Source organism: Pteronotus mesoamericanus, unplaced genomic scaffold (genome assembly GCF_021234165.1).
Source record: "Pteronotus mesoamericanus isolate MK-2021 breed Mesoamerican mustached bat unplaced genomic scaffold, CSHL_Meso_final contig_221, whole genome shotgun sequence".
Taxonomy (NCBI): Eukaryota; Metazoa; Chordata; class Mammalia; order Chiroptera; family Mormoopidae; genus Pteronotus; species Pteronotus mesoamericanus.
Genome location: NW_026555092.1, coordinates 4,899,527 through 4,916,945, shown reverse-complemented (window position 1 = coordinate 4,916,945; position 17,419 = coordinate 4,899,527). Strand labels below are relative to the sequence as shown.

Genomic DNA, 17,419 nt, shown 5'->3' with positions numbered 1-17,419 from the left:
GATCGCAGCATGTGGCTGTGCCTGGTTCCCTGGTTGCAGTTCTTTGGTCTCAAATCCTGCAAATCCCAAGAGGCCCTGCATTTTCATTTTGCACTGGACCCTGCAAATTATGTAGCTGGTTTTGGCCTGAGACCTTAGAGGTCCCTGAGCCCCACTATATTTTAAAGGATGTTGACTTCCAGGTCCAGCCCTTTTTCCAGGATGGCAAACTGTTGCTTATCTTTGATTTCACTTTCCTGGGCAATGGCAGATGTGAGTGCTAGGTGCTGTCTTGGTGCCCCACGCAGATCCCGTTTACTCTGCCAGTGAATCCATCCTCCAGCTGCTGAGTTGGCTGCTGCCCACAGCTGCCCCCTTTTCTGGAAAATTGCCCTTGCGGAAGGAAGAGTGGAGGCCCCATCCTGGGAAGTTACTCCACCCCCTTCGTCCGTGACTGACTGGTACACGTTACAAAAGGCTGGTTTAACTCTGCGGTGTGGTTTACACTCCAGAGCCCTTTCCCTGGGATCAGGCCAAGGCTAGGCTTTGACTCTATCCCTGCTCAGTGTTTTTCCTTCCTGCTTCGCTCTCTTCACAAGTTTTTTTCTGAAGTGGAGTCCTTCAGAAAACAACTACCTAATGTTTGTCTTGAGTTGTGCTTCTAAGAAAATGGGTTTGATTCTATCAACACAGCATCAGATTCTAAATATATCAAGTTCCACTATTGGGGTCCATCACAAAATTATTTTAAGAAAGGCACTCAAGCCTTCTGGGGACAGATAAGATAGTCCCCAGAAGCATTCCAGCCACACTCCCTTGCCCATCTGGCAAGCCAATCCCACAGAAGAGTCAGACCAAAAAGGACAAAACTGCACATTATCCCACTCAAAGGAAAGGCACTTCAAACAACCCTCGTCTCTCCAATTTTATCATAGGACATGTTGGCAAAAAGCGAGGGAAGTGGCAGAGGTGTTACAAGAGGGCAGCTGGGGGCCTCCCCCACCATGAGCTTCCAGGCACATGGGGGCCAAGCAGAGACACCTGATGAGGATGCAGAAAGCCCAAGCGATCAGTACCTTACTTCCACCCATGCTTGGAAGCACTGAGAAAGGCTTAGCACCCCCCCCCGCCCCCCCCCAAAGGGCATGGAGGCATGCCTCCCGCAGGACATAAAGAACTTGGCTGAACTTGCTGGCTCATGCCTCATTTGATCTGGAGATCAGAGGGAAAGGAAATACTTTGGTTTGAAAGAACTTCTTTTTTGCCTCAGGGAAAACAGGCAGGGGAGAGGGGTAGGGATGCGATGTAGAACAAAACACCTCACGATCAAGATTCAGGCTGGATCTCAACTCTGCCACTCAGTGACCTTGGGCAAGTCATTGCATTTCGAGACGGTTTCTTTTCTTTTCTTTTTTCTTTTTTTTAATGATTTTATTTATTTTAGGGAGAGGGGAAGGAAGGGAGAAAGGAAGAGAAACATCAATGTGTGAGAGAGACACCAATTGCTTGCCTCTCACATGCCTCCTACTGGGGCCCTGGCCTGCAACCCAGGCATGGGCCCCGACTGGGAATCGAACGGGAGATCTTTCAGTTTGCAGGTGTCAATCCACTGAGCCACACCAGCCAGGGTGAGACTCAGTTTTTTTCTTCTGTAGAATGGGAACAGTTAATATCTGCCTCACAGGCTTGTTGTGAGGATTAAATGAGAAAAGACATGTAATATTGACAGAATGCCTCAGATGGAGAAAGCTCAGGGTGGACACTCCCGTGGCGGGCGGGGAACTCAGCAGGGGGAAGGCCTGGGAACGTGTCTGAGGAAGAGTCCGCCTTCCTTCCTCATCCCGGTTGAGGAGACAGCCCATGTGGGGTGGGGGCGGGGCACAGCCTGGGCTCCAAGGCCTTAATGACGCCCTAAGGGCCCTCGTGGGCCTGAGTGCAGAGTGAAGATACATTGACCCTCTGAGGATTGTTTTTTTTAAAAAAACTAGAAGAGAAGGAAGAGAGGTGTACTTCTTCCCACAGGTGCAACTGCAAAGACATCAAACTGGATCCATCTGGGATTTCAGATCCAGCCGTCATGGGGCAGCTGCTGGAGGGAGCCTTTGCCCCTATCCTTCTCCCCAGCGCTGGGGTTATCAAAAATACCTACAAACTGTGAGAAAGGTCATATAAAAACACTTTTTCTGCATGTATAAAAAAGGGACTGGCTGTGGTCAGTGGCTTGGGATGTGAACTAAGGCCGTAAAAGCGGCCACGGAGGGTCAGCAGCCACCCAGCAGGGGACAGGCCAGTCTGGGCTGCCTGAAGGCTGGGAGCGTGTTGGCCCCGGGGGGAGGCTCTGCCCTCTGGCTGGGCGACACTTCTGTGGAGCTGAGGTCTTAGGGGCAGGGGGCGAGCCCGGAGCTCTGGCTCCGGCAGTCCCGCCATCACCCTGTGCTGGGGTACACAGGCGGTGCCTTGGGCCTGGGCCTCAGGGGCTCCTCAGTGGAACCCCTTGCTAAGGGCAGCAGCCTACCTCACAGCAAACCTTTCCAGGCAGCCGGCCCCCAGCAAGTCCCCAAACAGGTTTGGGGGTCCTGTCATGAGGTCGGATGCACTGGCCTGAGGAGCCAAGGTCTGGGGGACTGATGGTTTCCCCTTCTGAAGAACGGTTCTGCTCAGAGCCTCCAGATGGCTGTCTCCAGCTGAGACTGACCCCACCAGGGACACCAGGCACAGGAGGGCAGCTAGGGCCGTGGCCAGGAAGAAGGCTCCCGACAAAAACAAGATACTTCTCTGACACCCACCCCCCATGCCAGACTTCTTGACGTTCCTTTTGGGGAGAGGTGAAAGGAAGGAGAAAGGGTGGCCCTGTTTCCCTAGCACTCACTTCTCTTATTCTTCACCCCACAAGGGCCTGGACCATGCGCTTGAGAGGGCAACGTCTAGTGAAATGACCCAGGGCTCCATTTCAGGGGCCTTAAGCAGCTTCCGGAGCCAGGTGGGTGGTAAAGGGCCGATGGTGGCAGCTGGAGCTTCAGGTTCACACACCAGTCAGACCACGCAGCTCCTTGTCAACTGCCCCCTAACAGGTGCAAAGCTAAGACAGCCACCCTTAGTTGACCTCCGACCTCACAGGCAGCCTGGGGTGGTGGGGTGGGAATGCCTGACTTTTGAAATGTGCAAGGACCACTCTGGCTCTGGGGTCGCAGGGCGTGGCTGGGGGCCTTTCCTTCCAGCTCGCCTCTCAGCCTGGCTCCTCGAGGCCTGGGTCCGGCGGCCGCACTAGGGCTGGAGGAGGGGCAGGCCGCGCCGGAGGCCCTCCTTCAGGAACTGCATGTAGGTGGCCGTGGACGGGTCTTCAAAGGTGGACGAGAAGCTGAAGGCGTTGTTCTCGACGTCCTCCGGCTTCATGGAGGTGATGTCCAAGAAGTAGTTGGCGTTGATGTGGTGCACCTTGGAGAACGACTGGGTGAGGCGTGGGGGCCCCCCAGGCTCAGAGCCCCTCTGCTGTCTGCTTGGCCTCTCGTGGGAGAAGTGGCCACTCTCAGGCCTCAACTGTTCTCCCTGAGGCGGATGGCAGACGGGCAGAACCCTCGCCAGAACCCGGCCCCGGGCCCAGGCTGCTCCCCTCTCCTGCCTCTGCTCACTCAGGGTCCTCTGAGCACAGAGCGCCACGCTTCATGCATCAGGTGAAGGAAAACCTGACATCTTTTATGGCACCTTCCCCTCAGTCCCAGCCCACTCCTCTGCTCGTGACCCCTGACCCCTGCACCCTTTCTGCCAGGAAGAGCAGGAGACGCTGAGGTGGCCAGGCAGGCTGCGTTCAAAGCCAGCTACATTTCTCACTTGGGCAACTGTTGCCAAATCTCTGAACCTTTTGAGCCTCCGTTTCCTTGTTTGTAAAATGGGTATTTGTAATCATCTAGCTCCCAAAGCTGCTGTGAGAATCCACCTGGAGGACATGTTTGAGGGCTTGCAAGGAGCCCTTAGGGACAGGTGGGGTCTTGAGGTTTGCCTGGGCCTGGCAGGGAGGGCGGTCCCTGGTCCTGTCTACCTGCCACAAGGCCTGGCCTGTCCCTCCTTCCATCCCAGGGCTGACCGCAGTGCTCCGAGGTGAGCTTTCCCTTCCAGGCTACGCTCCTTTCCACTCGGCTGCCACACTGTGCCCACTGTGTCCCGTCTCCAAAGTGCTGTTGAGGTGCCCTTCCTACAGGAGCACCCTGGCACCTGCATGAGGCAGGCAGGCTGGGCATCAGGATTTCTGTTCATAGATGTGATAACTAAGAGACCAGCCAGGAGGCGGTGGAGCCAGACCCGAAGCCTGGGGAGGTCTGTGTCTGCCTGCGGCTGGCTGCTCCCTCTACCCACAGTGCCTGGCCCCAGGCCGGGTGCAGGCGGTGGGGGTGACCTACCACGGTGCCATTGGGCAGACAGATCATCATCTCCACGGGGAAGCTGTACTTCTCTAGGTGCAGGTCGGCCAGCTTCTTGTGGGACGGGTTCTCCTGGTTGTTCTATGGGGACAGTTGGGCACGCTCCTGATGCCTTGGCCCCCCGGCACTGTCCTCGGGGCTCCCAAGGGGCTGTTCCCACCGCCCCCCACTCACCTGCAGGTCCTCCAGCTCCTTCACCAGGGACCAGGTGCTAACGAAGCTCTCGTTGAGGAGGGCAAGAATGGGCGAACTTTCCAGGACTGTCTCCCGGAGAGTCCGCCCTGAACCTGTTCAGGGAGACATGTGGCCGGAAGCGTGAGGCGTCCCCACATGCCTCACCGGGTTTCAATCAGCGATAAACCTCACGGGCAACAGAGTGGTCTGTGTACCAAGCGAAGTACAGACTCAAAGAGCCTGCAGGTGCTGAATAAATGATAGCTGTGATCCAGGCATCACAAGCTGAGACTTGTCGCCTTGAATCCATGAAACTGTGTCCCAGGGCCTTTGCACAGGCTGCTCTTCTACCAAAAATACTCTTCCTCCTGTCACTTGACAAACTCTGCTCATCCTTCAAAGTCTCAACTTGAATGTCACTTTCTCTAAGAAGCCTCTCCTGACACCCCCAGTCACACACCCTTGTGCCACTCTGGACCTCGCCTTGTGTGACACAATGCTTGTACTTATTCAACATCAGCGTTCTCACTGCGTGCCCCCAAGGACAGGGACCGTTCTGACTTCCTCATTGCCAGACCCCCAGCACCTAGCCTATGGCATGGCACAGGAGGCGCCCAGAACGTTCATTGATTGATTGGATGAGGATGGGCTCATTGACTCATCTTTGTAGCCACTGTCTGACACCCAAAGAATTTTGCACCAGTAGGTCTTCAGTGAATTTTCTGAATATGTGAATGCATACGGAGCCTCTGGTAGTATTTTTTTTTTAATCTCACTTGTGTGCCACATTTTGCAGAGCACAGGCATTTACACATCCATTTCTTACAACTCTGGGAGGTAAGAATGTTACCTCTCCTTTACTGTGGAGAAAACTAAGGTTTAGGGAGAGGGAGTCACTTGGCCACGGTTTCTAAAGCGACAATGGCCGAGTTGGGCTCTTCCTGCTGCACCCAGCAGCCCCCTCGGAGCTCAGCACAGGAACCGCCCAAGCCCTCACCCCGTGCCCCTGCCCTGCGCAGTCCCAAGCCCCTCATGCCCCGGCAGGAGAGGCCGTTGGTCTTGCGGCTTCCTGTACCCCACAAGGTATGACGTTACCCCCCATTCTCCCCTTGGACTGGCCAGGTCTCCCTCACCTCAGCAGGACTGGTCATCCAGGGCCCCCCACAGCAGGATCGAGTGCACCAGCTTGTTCTTGGCCTTGGCTTGGTCGAAGGCCTCGGTGAATGGCAGGTAGGTGACCTGGGGCCAAGCCGAGACAGGGAGAAGCTACTGTGTGCAGCCAGGGTCCATTCAGGCACTGAGTGTGTGATGTGCGCGCGTGCGTGTGTCTGTGAAGGGGTGCTGCTGAGATGGGGGTGCCTCCTCCAGGTTCTGAATGGCAAAGGGAGGCCCCCCTGGCACCGCGGGGCCCTGCGGGGAGAGAACCTCAGGGGCAAGCATGGCACAAGCCCAGGCCCCGTGCCCACCTGTCGCTCTCCAGGCCGCAGCCCCAGCCCCAGCCCCAGCCCCATGAACCCTGACCCCCGCCCTCACCCCTGTCCAGCCTTACCTTCTTGAAGGGGTACATGGCCACCTCTAGGCGCCGGGCGGCTTCCTCCCAGCTCAGTTCCTGCTGCCACTTGATCTCCTCAAACACAAACTGGAGGGGCTCCCCTGAGGGCAGGCGGCTGTCGATCATGTTGCCATCCTCGTCCAGGATCACGGAGGGTATCGAGGGGCCTGTGGCCTCCAGCTCCATCTAGGCCGGAGGTCAGCAAGGGGTGCCATCAGTGAGGGATGTGTCAGAGATGGGCAATAATCCTCAAAGGGCCCTGAGAGACCCTCACAGATGCCCCAGGCATCGCAGAGGTGGAGAAACCGGGGTCCAGGGAAGGGCAGGCTATCCAGTGAGCCAGGGACAGAGCCAGTGTCCAGCCAGGGCTCCTTCCAGTGCATGAAGCTCTCTGAGGGCCACAGCAGGTGGTGGGTTCTGTGTGCAGAAGCGGGTGGGTTCCCAGAACCCTGCTGTGGGCACAGTTGGCCTCAGCCTGCCAGGAGCTCTGTCCTTCACTCTGGGTAGGCCTGAGGCTCCTAGCCACCTGGGCCCTCCCTGCAGCCGGGCTCAGGGGTCCCGTGACCGAGCCCGGCAGGGGAGCCCCGCCTTCCTAGCCAGGCAGGGATCACCTGTGCGCTCACCTGAGGTATGTAACCGATGTCCACCTCCATATTGCTGTTCTCACTGGCCCCATAGAGCCACTCCATGTCCACATTCAGAGACCTGGGGACGGTGAGAGGGTGGCCAGGGCAGAACACCGTAAGCAGGGCCGATGTCATACATTATTTTGTTGAAGGTGCACAGCTGTCTCCATTTCACAGATGAGAACACTGAGGGTTGGCAGGTTGAACCCAAGGCCCCAGAGCTGCCTGGGCCCCTTCCTTTCCCTGGGGCTGCTCTTCCCAAGGCACTGCAACCACATCACCTTCCAGCAGCCCAGCCTTCACAGTTTACAAAGGGCTTTCATATCCACGACTTCTGTATTGCTCTCGGCCCTTCCAGGCAGAGTGCATCTCCCCAGGGCACAGTGCAGCGGGCTGAAACCCTGGCACTGTCCTCCAGTAGGAAGTCTGGCCTGACCAGGCGCCATGTGAAGATCGGCCACATGAGGGCGCCCTTGGACTAACAACCAACCACTTTGGGCGGTGCGAGCGCCTGCCCTCGGAGCGGGTCAGCAGCCCCTGTGGCTTGGTCCTGGGGCTGGGCCTTTGCCCCTCTCCTTCTGTTTCCTCCAGCCCAGGACCCCCGGCCTTCAACCCTGGGGCAGAGGCAGATGTGACCTGGGCTGAGCCAGCGCCTGCCTGCTGAGCAGAGGAAGGAGGAATAAAAGGAGTTGAGAAGAAGCTACCCTTTTCCTGGGGGCAACTTCCTCTTCCCAGGTTACGCCAACCATCCCCTCACTCCTGCCAGCCTCCTGTCTAGAAAATGAGGAAACAGGGGCCCAGAGAGGGCCAAAGCCTTGCCCACAGACACGCAGCTCACTGGTGTCACGGCTGAGACTTAACTCTGGGCCTCCCTGCTCCCAGCCAGGTCTTCTCCCTGTCAGAGTCACTAAGCAGCCACTTAGGAATCAGGAAAGACTTGAACCTTGCGCCCCATTCCCCAGGCCCATTGGTAGCAACTCAGGCAGTGGGGCGCCTGTGCGGCTCCCTCTGCCTGCTAAACCCTCCTCATCCGCTAGGTCCCTGCTTAGACGTCCCTTCCTCTGAGAAGCCTATCTAGACCCCAGCCAGCCAGGTCCCTGCCCACCTGCCGGCCTGCCCTTTGGGTGGCGTGAGTGGGCTGTGGCCAGGGGTCAGCACTGTGAGGGTGGGGAGCTCCAGCTTCAGGGAGGGTCTGCTACCACTCTATTGGGTCCTGGGCACAGAGTCGGTGGGCCAGGCCCATGCAGCACCTGGCACACGCTTATCGTATATTGAAATGACCCTCAACTTGCCTCAGGCTGTCTCCTCCTGGGTCAGCTCCAGATCCCTCCCAAGAGAGGAGGTTCTGGGGAGCAAAGAAGAGGCAGAGACTAAGGGGGCCTCTGGGCACTGGCTTCTGACCCTGGAGCCGGGGGACTTAGGCCAAAGCTCCCACCTGTGGTTGGGTACGAAGAGCCGGAAGTCACGGACGTGGGTGGCATCTTTGGAGAGGATGATGTGGCCGGTGAACTGGCCGGGTGAGAACCAGAAAGGGAAGTCAGGTGGCTCGCTGAGTTGGAACTCGGCGTGGATCCTGGGGGAAAGAGCCTGGCTGGGAGCAGGCCCTGCTGAGCCGGAGCCCACCCTCCCGCATCTGCCCTAAAGCCTGGGAACTCTTGGCCAGACTCTGCAGGGTCAGGGCTGGGCAGGGAGCAAGGAGCGTGTGTGCAGCAGGGAGAAGGCACGAGGCCTCCAAGCGCTGCCCAACCTCAGGGCTCAGTTTCTGTGCTGCCTTTGCAAGCCTTGCCTGACCTTCTTCTGTGCTCTCGCAGTCTCTCAAGGGGGCGTGACCTGGTGTCACAGCTCTATGCATCCCTCTTCTGTGTGGGCGACAATCAGAGCCACCAGCTTATGCTAAGCATGCTCGGCCCCTTTTCTCTTCCTCCCAGAAGGAAGTCACCACTGCCCTGATCCTCACATGAGGAAACTGAGGCCCAGGGAGCTTAAGCACACAGGGTATAAGCGGGGCTTCGAGCCAGGCCTGTGCTCCCCTTGCTGAGCCCTCCTGTGCTGCCCTGGAGTCCCAGGCCCGGCTCGGAGGCAAGGACGGGGCTGCGAGGGCCACTCACCGGAACATCACAGTGTAGTAGAAGTCGCTGATGGCCGTCAGGCAGGCGACTGCACCCTGAGGGGCAAAGCGGGTCTTCACGAAGGGCCGCGGGTGGAACATGCTCAGGAGCCGGTGGACGATGACCTGGGGGAAGGGCAGTGGGACACGGGCTGGCTGCTGCGCCCTGCAGGCCTAGGGATTGGGGGTGGGGGGGAGGGGCCAGAGCAAGGTGGACAGCAGTGGGGTAGGCCTGGCGCAGGGGTCCAGGCACGGACGGAAAGGGGCCATGCCCAGACAGGGGCTGGGGCGCGGGGCCTGGGGCTCGCCATGGGCTGTCCTCACCTCCTTGCCCTTGGGTGGTGGTGGGTAGAAGCGGTTGTTGGACAAATAGCCGGTGAAGACACTCAGCTCACTGGGGATGATCCACCAGGGCTCGCCCAGCTCCACCTGGCCCGGAGGGGGCAGGAAGGGCCGGAAGTGGCGGGCAGCAAACACGGCACTTGGCGAGGCTGCGGTTGTCCAGTTGCGGAGGCCAGACAGGGCCATGCGGGAGACCTGGGGCGGGGCAAGCCGAAGCTCTGGGGCACTGAGAACGTGACTTTGGGGTCCCCTGTCCCATGTGTGGGTGGACATCTTTTTTTTTTTTTTTTTTTTAGCCCTGAGCCAACCCACAAGCCCAGGGTACAGAGGGACCTGGGGGAGGCTCCCGCCCTGGTGACGGCCACAGGCCTGGCACCACCTGGCACCGTCCTGCCAGAGCTGGGGCTCATCTCCACCCACCCCTCCCGGGTCCTCAGCCTGAGACGCAGTGCCCTGTGGCCCACTCAGGCCTAGACAGGGAAGAAAGGCCACCCCCAGGCAGTGCCCTGGGCCCTGCTGGATGGGCCCCGCCTCACGTCTACCAGATACGCTGACAGGCAGGAGAGAGCAAGGGTCAGGGACCCTGCAGGACCGTCTGCACACCTGCCTGGAGTACAGATGGGACCTGGGAGCACGCAGGGTCCCTGCAAGTGCCACCTTGCCCTTCTGGGCTACAGGAGGGAATCCCTTCCCACTGAGGCATCAGCCCCATGACTGCGTGCCTGGCACCCCTCAGGGGCACTCAGCCTCCAGGGAGCTGCCCCCGTCTTTGACAGCAGTGGGTCCCCTCTCCCTTCCCCACCTCAAAAGCTCAGTGGGAAGAGAGGGGGGCAGGGAGTTCCCACTGAGGGGGATTGAACGGGCAGGTCCTCAAAGCGGCCCTGGTTGCGCAGGGCCAGGCAGAGCCTGCCCCCCACTGGCCCCCTGCTGGCAGGCGGGCGAGCAGCGGAGCTGCCTGCCAGCAGGGGGCTGGGCTCTGCGGGACTGTGTGGGGCTCTTCGAGGGAGGCCAGGCTTGGGGTGCTGCTCCGGACCCCTGTCCCCTGCGAGCACAGGCTCTCACTGCTCTGCAGGGACTCGTTTGCTCAGCTTCACCCCCAGCTCCAGGCTCGTCACCACCAAACCCATCTCCACCCAGAGCTTTCCATGGCAGGTCAAACCTGTGGGCCACACCTCCTACTGGGCTCCCCCTGTGACACCCCCTAAGCCCTTCAACTTCAGCCTCTCCCAACTGCTGTGACTCCGACTCCACCAGACCTGCTTCCTTCCTTCAGTCCCCACGGGGCAAATGGTCACCAGCTGCCTGGTCACCAGCCTGGAAGCCTGACTCCTCCCTGTCATTTTCCATTAGTAACCACGCCCTGTCTCCTCGGGTCCCATCCTCCAGGCTGTCCTTCCTCCAGCACCATTGCCTCCCCTGCCTGCGCCCCGCCCCCTCCCAGGAACTCGTCTTTGGCCTCCTGTCCGTCCGCTCCAGCTGCCATCCTGGGAAGCACCGATCTGATCAGGGAACTGTCCTATTTAAAAATCTGCTATGGCGTTGTGCTGCTGCAGAATGAAGGCCAGAGTCAGGCAACTAAGGCCCTTCTCCGTGTGGCAACTTCTCCTCCCGGGATGCCCGTGCATGCGTCCCGGGCACCCGGGCTCCCTGCCCTCACACAACCGCCCGGCACTTTCTGCCTTCCAGCCTTTGTTCATGCCAAAGGACATTTCAGCTGAGACACGGAGGCTGAGGAGGTGTGGGCAGGGTGCGGAGAAAAAGTTGTTTCTGGCTGAGGAAACGGCACAGAGGAGGCTCGTGGCTGGAAGAAAGCCTGACTTGCAGAGAGGAATGAACATGGGAGAGGCAGGCCGGGTCTGGGGAGGCTCAGGTCCCGTGAGGGGCTTGAGGCCCCGTCCACAGGGCCTCGGGTTCAGGGCGGGGCTGGTTAGCAAAGTGTTTGTCAGGTGCCCTACCCACCCCACAGCCCCCTGCGGGGGAGGAAAGACTGATTTGCAAAAAGTGGTGATTCTAAGCGAGGCGGCTGCATCAACATGGTCTCTAGTGCCGTTTCCTACGACCAGATCCTCGCTTCCCCTCCCCCACCCGGCTAAGCTCTCCGCCTCCGGCAATCTCTGCCAGGTGTCACTCCCTCTGGGGAGCCATCTCAGACCCCGCCTGGGGTGAGAGGCTCATACTTATCGCTCCTGCCTCCCCCTCCAGACTGTGTGCCTGGACAGCAGGTTGGCATCGCACCCACTCCTGGACCCCCAAGGCCTGGCACACCGGGTGCGCAGAGGGCGGTGATGAAGGAATAAGGAAAGAGAAGGAGAGATGAACACAGTTCCATTCTCGGGTGACGAGTGCACACAGATGGTCCTCCTATCTATGGCCCGACCTGTGGGGACTGCCCCGCTTACCCTACCTCAACTCACCCCTAGGAATCCATCTTTGCTCTTGGTCATGGACTCTGGGAGCAGAGGCTGGAATCGGGCTTCTATGGTGAGCGTCTCCTCGCTGGGGTCAGGGGGCAGCTCCTCCTCCTCGTAGCTGGCCGTAGGAGTTGACCCTAGGAGACACAGATCACAGAGAGGGGCCCTGCCCTTAGGCTTCCACGCTGGCCAGTGACCAAGGGAGCCAGGCCTGGAGCTGAGGGGTAACTGTTAACAATCGCCCTAGTAACAACCAGTACGTTTGGCATTTTGGTTTTGGAGTAGCCCTGGAGACAGATAGCATTACTGCCAACTCCTGCTTTACTAATGAGAATGAGTCTCAGAGAGGTGGTGTCACTTCCCCAAGGTCACACAGCTACGTAGAGTAGTCAGGATTCAAACCCAGGCCTGTTTTACTCCAAACCCATCATTAACCATGACCTTCTTCTGCGAGAGTTAAGATCTCAGAGTCTCGGTTTCTTCAATGGCTCAGGAACCAGGTGGCCTAGGTTCAAATCCCAGTCCTACCCCTCACCAGCTGTGTGCTGGTTGGCCAGTGGCTGGTGATGAGGATTAAATGAGAAAATCCATGCAGTGTTAGCACGGGGCCTGGTAGGGAGTAAACCCATACTAAGCTTGAGCTGTGTTACTATTACCAGAGGTCTCAGGGTCAGGGAGCCGAGGCTCAAACCTAATTCTCCTGACTCCAACCTGTGCCCTTTCCAGCTGGCCAGGCTGGCTGCAGAGAGGCCCTCCTCACCCCACGCTTCCCTTTGCTCTCCCAGCCAAGCCCCAGGTGAACTCAGCGCTGGGCCCACCAAAGGCAGCATGTGGGCAGGCAGCTGCCTCCACCAGCAGCTGGGATCCCCAGCACCAGAGAGAAGCTATGTCCCGGGGCTGGGAGAGGAGAGCACAGCCCTCCTCCAAGTTGAGGTTGGCTCCACTTCCTGGACCATTTGGGGCAAATCACTCAGCCTCTTTTGCTTTCCTGCATGAGACATGGAGACTGTGGGGCCAGGAGGTCTCACGAAGGAACAAACGCTGCTCAGAGGGCACTTAGTCGCGGGACCCACAGCAATGAATGAAGACAGACAGAATCAGGCCATCTTTGGTGTCATAGAAAGAGCACTGGCTTGGGAGTGAGGAGGCTGGCTTCTCCCTGATTTTCTGGGTGCCGTCGCTATGAGCATCCCTGTAAGGAGGCTGGACTGGCAGTGGCTGACCTAGATTTCTCAGATCTCTTCCTACTCAGAGATGTGCCAAGTCTGTAATCTTTCAAGCGTGAGGGAGGTGTGATGAAGGTCAAGGTGTCTACAAAGTCTATTTCAAAAGGGGTGACAAATACAAGGGCAGGGCGCCACAACACGGATAACGGAGTAAAGCGGCGGAGGGTCTTGTCACACCTGCTCTCCCAGGGCAGGGTCCTGGTACAGGGACTGCGCTTGGCCTTTGCTGACAGGATGCACGGGTGCGTTGGAAGCACCCCTTAACCAGGACCATTGGAATCACTTGTAATGCCTTTTAAACTACAGGTGCCCGGGACCCATCTCAGACCCACTGAGTCAGAGTCCTAAGCGGCTGGACTCATCAAACTGCCCTTTTAACTAGCACTCCCCGGGGCTCCTGATGCAAATCCCAGTCCTAAAGAATCACTATTGTTTCTTCATTTGTAAGTCAATGCAGCAGATGTTCCCAAAACCAGCGATCTGGGAGCCTCAGAGGAAGGGGACAATAGGAATGTACAGGGTTTTTAGCTTGCTTGTTTATTTAATTATTTTACTGTTGTCACAGGTAATTATTAATAATGTCCAGCATTTTATGGCCCTTTTGTTTTTTAATAAAAAGTTTTATTTCCTGACTTATAAGTAACATTTGCTCATTAAAGACAATTTGTAAAATTTTTAAGGGGTAAAGCAGAAAATTAAACACTCATGACTGTACCTACTAGAGAGACTGTGCCTCTTTTTGCTGCTGCTTAGATTTGGTGTTTTGGCTTTGTTTTTTTATTTTGTTTTCCCCAAACCTGGCCCAGTTTTGCATTCACAGTGGCCTCAGAGGTAGGGAACAGCAGGGTTACTTTCCCAATGGAGAAAAGATTTCTGTAAAAACAAATTAAAAAGGCCCCCAAGGCCAGCAAGCCTGGCCAACATGTCATTAAAAATGTCACTATGAGGGAACTCCTGCTCACCGGCCATAAAAAATGACAAGGAGGTGGCTGTGTGGAAGATCGGAGGAGTGTGTCCAAACTAGGGGGTTGGAGCCAACCCACTCGCGGGCTGACTTCTTTACCCGCCTGGCTGCTTTCACCAGGGAACTGACTGCCTCCCGGACACCGACACACGTCTGCACCGGCAACTGAGCACTTTTCCTGTGACTCTCCACAGGTCACCAGCCAGCAAGTGATGGACCTACTCGACCCATCCCGGGCCTTTGGTGGGAACTCACTGGAGAGCAGCTGGCATCTCTCCCTGCCCTTCCTGTCAACTGACCTACTTACACTGGGCAACTTGGGTAACAAGGTCCAAAGTCCAAGGCCCACGGTCCAAAGCTCAATAAATGTCACCAGAAATGGACACAGAGTTTGGGGGTGGTGGGGAGGGGGTGAGAGAAGCATTTTGTAATTCATTAGGTGGTTTCAGACCTTCATCTTTATGCGGCACAACAGAAAAACCAACCACTGATGACAGCTAGGCAAAAATGGATAGCGACAATGGGATAGGAACCTGACAGCACCTAAGAGGGTTTAACGTTTAGTAAAATAATCGGAATAGCTCCTACTGACTATCTACTGCTTATCAGCCACTTTGCAGTTACTTTCTCTAATCCTGAAACCTGGTAGCTGGGACAGGACCCGGGGCCACACGATCCTGGCTCTGCACTTTCTAGCTTGGCATTGGGCAAGTCAGCGAGCCTTCCTGTGCCTCAGTCTCCCAAGCTGTAAACACAGGGATCACAACAGTATCAGTCCCAGGGGGCATTGCAAAGATCAAAGAGATAACTCACATACAGTGCTGAAAGTGATGGCGGCCCTGAGGAAGTGGCCAGGGAATGTTACCTCATATTATTCTTTCGCACCTGAGGAGTACCACTGCAGTGTGTGTGCTCACGCAGCCTGCCCGAACCAGCAGCTAGAAAGCACGGGAGCTGCCTGCCAGGGCCCACCATCTCCCTGCTACTCTGGGGGCCCTGGCTCAGAGCAGGCACAGCAGCCCGGAGCAGAGGGAAGTGCCCGGGCTCCCTCCCCAGCTTCTCCTGGTACCTGTCAGCTTCTCCGCGATGGGCCTGAACTCCTCAGGGCTGAGGTACATGTCCTGGTCAGTGTCCAGTGAGGAGAAGAGAAAGAGGCCTTCTGTCCCCAGGGCCTTCAGCGCCGACTCCTGCTCAGGGGGGAAGGGGCCAGGTGAATACCGGTTGGATACCATCCTCCTGAATTCTCTCGACACGTCCTGGCCCTTCCGTCCGACTGTCGCTGCCCCAGGGCCCCAGTCCCCCTCCCCTGCCCGCTGTTTACCCCGTGCCTCACCCACTGTCTGTCCCATCTTGGCCCAGTCCCTTCCATCTGGCCCCATCCCCATTTCACCCTGTTTATAAACCCACTGTCCTCTCTTGCCTCCCCAGCCCCGCTTCCAGATCCTCTGCGCCCGGCGTCACTCTGCGCCTTGTCTGCCGTCCCGTCCTGTGGACCGTCCCCCAGCAGTTTGCCTCAGCCCCTGCCTCACTTCCCCCACCAGTCCTTCCAAGGCTGCCCGACCCTGGTACCCTCTTTTCCCTTCGCTTCCACGCCGTCCTCCCCAGACCACCGGTCCCGTCGGGTCCGCCCCGCTCCAGGCCTCCCTCCCTTCCCCGTCCCTACCCCAACTCCCCTCTCCCCATCCCCCGCACCGTACCCTCCGAGCGGACGCACGGGCCTGCCCCGCCCCGCCCCGCCACTCCCCTCCCGGGGCCCGGACCCTCTGCGTTCCCCGTCCCCCGAGTCTCCGGTCCCCCACGCCCACGGCCCGCCGGCCGGACCTGCCGCGCGGCCGCCTGGGCCTCGGTGTAGCGGGCGTAGGCCCGGGCGGCGGCCGCCGCGGCGGCGGCGGCGATCAGGGCCCCGAGCAGCGCCAGGGCGCGAGCGCAGCGCGGCGAGGGCGCTGGCGGCGCGGGCGGCGCGGCGGGGCCGGAGCCGGGGGACCCGCGCTCGCCCGGCCGGGCCCGGCCCATGGCTGCGGCTCGGCGGCGGCTCCGGGCGGCTGGGAAGCGGACTAGCGGGCGGCGGGGCGGGGCGGGGCGGCCCGGGCGGAGGGGCGGGGCGGCCTCGGGGCTGTGGGGCCGCGGCCCCGGGGGGTCGTGTGTCGTGGCCGCGCGCCTCCTCCACCGCCTGGCACAGTGTCTGGACACATTGTGGAGTCAGCATGTGCTGAGCGAGTCAGTAAAGAGATGCCAGGACTCCCTGCCACCCCTGCCATCCTCAGGCCCGTCCTTCCTGCCATCTCGGTGCCTCTTCCTGAACTTCAGTTTCCAAACAGAAACCAGGCCCCCTGCGTCCCATCTGGCTGGCGGAGGCAATTCCAGGCTGAGGACCCGGAGGAGGAAAGGGCTGGGGCGGAGGGCGGGAAGGACCCGCACACCCCCGGGCTTCCTGGGGAGTGGGGTCTTGGGCCATCAGGCCTCTTGTCTGCCTCTGCTGGCACTGCCTCTCCAACTGCAGCAGACGGGCTCCCCACTCTCCACAGCATCCCATTTGTTTCTAAAATGTCTTCAGCCAGCTAGAAAAAGAAGAATTGCGAAGTTTAACGTTTATTCCCTTCATGGTCCAGCTGGAAGGCCACCTCTGCACATTTATCAGGGGTGGAGAACTACCTGTTCAAGGCATGCACAGGTAGGTGGTGCAGGCTTGAAACCCTCGCCAGCCAGCGCCAAGCTTTCCTCGCCTGCAGGGAGGCGTGAGGAAGCCCTTCTGCGGGATGTGCTGAGGAGGGAAAGCCACACCTGCAGGGGCTGGGCTGTGAGCTGCCGCTGTGCCGCCGGGCCTGGCGTCGCCACAGGTGTGATTTTCCCGCAGAACACCTTTTGGCTTGGGGAGGTACCTAGGGAATGGAGGCGGGTGGAGAGTGAGGAAACATTTTTCTGTCTGTCAAGTCCCCAGGACCCTGGATTCCACAGGAGCTCCCCTGAGTTGTTACATCAAGGTCCCGGGGAACCCCTCTCGGACAGGGGAGGGGGCGGGAGGAGGGGCTCTGCCTGAACTTTCCCAGTAGAGGGCAGCAACTACTGAAGCCTCTGGGCAAGAACCCTGAGCCCAGGCGAGCGGCAGCGCCGTCCTTGGACATCACTGCCACCACACTGCCTGTGCACCTGTCGGGCCTGGGGTGGCAGAGGGATTGAACAGGTCCTGAGCACCCACTGTGCACTGGGCTTGGTGTTGGGTGCATAGCGTGATCTCATTTTGTTCTCCAGCCACCCAGTGAGGTGAGGACTATTTGCCTCGTTTTAAAATTAAGAAGCCTGAGTTCGCGCACCTGGGTCTATCTGAGGCCCAGTCTCTTGTGGTGCTCGCCTGCTAGGGGATGAGCCAGCCGGCTGCGTGGGGGCAGGGGCTTGCCTCTACCGCCACCTGTGTCCTTCCGGGGTAACCAGCTATGACAGCACCATGCAGGCAGGGCCTTGACTCCCCAGCTCCCACACAGGACCGAGGCATGGGGGGGCACTCCAATGTCTTGGATGAGTGACTCCCAGGGACCAGAAGTTGCGGGTCCTGGACCCAGCCCTTGCCGGGTGCTCTGGCCCAACATCCTCAGAAGCACCCACTGAGGGCCTGACATCTGGTGTTG

At 58.8% G+C, this 17,419-nt stretch overlaps 1 protein-coding gene across 2 annotated transcripts; it reads right to left on the bottom strand.

Moving 5' to 3' along the window:
• Nucleotides 1-1,395: 1,395 nt before the first annotated feature.
• On the bottom strand, nucleotides 1,396-15,809 carry SELENON (selenoprotein N). 2 transcript variants are annotated; one of them, XM_054571758.1, is made up of 12 exons: nucleotides 15,618-15,809; nucleotides 14,866-14,983; nucleotides 11,610-11,743; nucleotides 9,178-9,390; nucleotides 8,855-8,979; nucleotides 8,182-8,319; nucleotides 6,744-6,825; nucleotides 6,118-6,306; nucleotides 5,702-5,807; nucleotides 4,569-4,681; nucleotides 4,374-4,475; nucleotides 1,396-3,414 (listed from the first exon to the last, which is right to left on the bottom strand). In XM_054571758.1, the coding sequence occupies exons 1-12, from the start codon at nucleotides 15,807-15,809 to the stop codon at nucleotides 3,244-3,246; spliced, it is 1,683 nt and encodes a 560-aa protein (XP_054427733.1). In that variant the 3' UTR covers nucleotides 1,396-3,243. The 2 variants fall into 2 exon arrangements, with proteins under 2 accessions (XP_054427733.1, XP_054427735.1); XM_054571760.1 differs by lacking the exon at nucleotides 9,178-9,390.
• Between the last annotated feature and the right edge of the window lie 1,610 nt (nucleotides 15,810-17,419).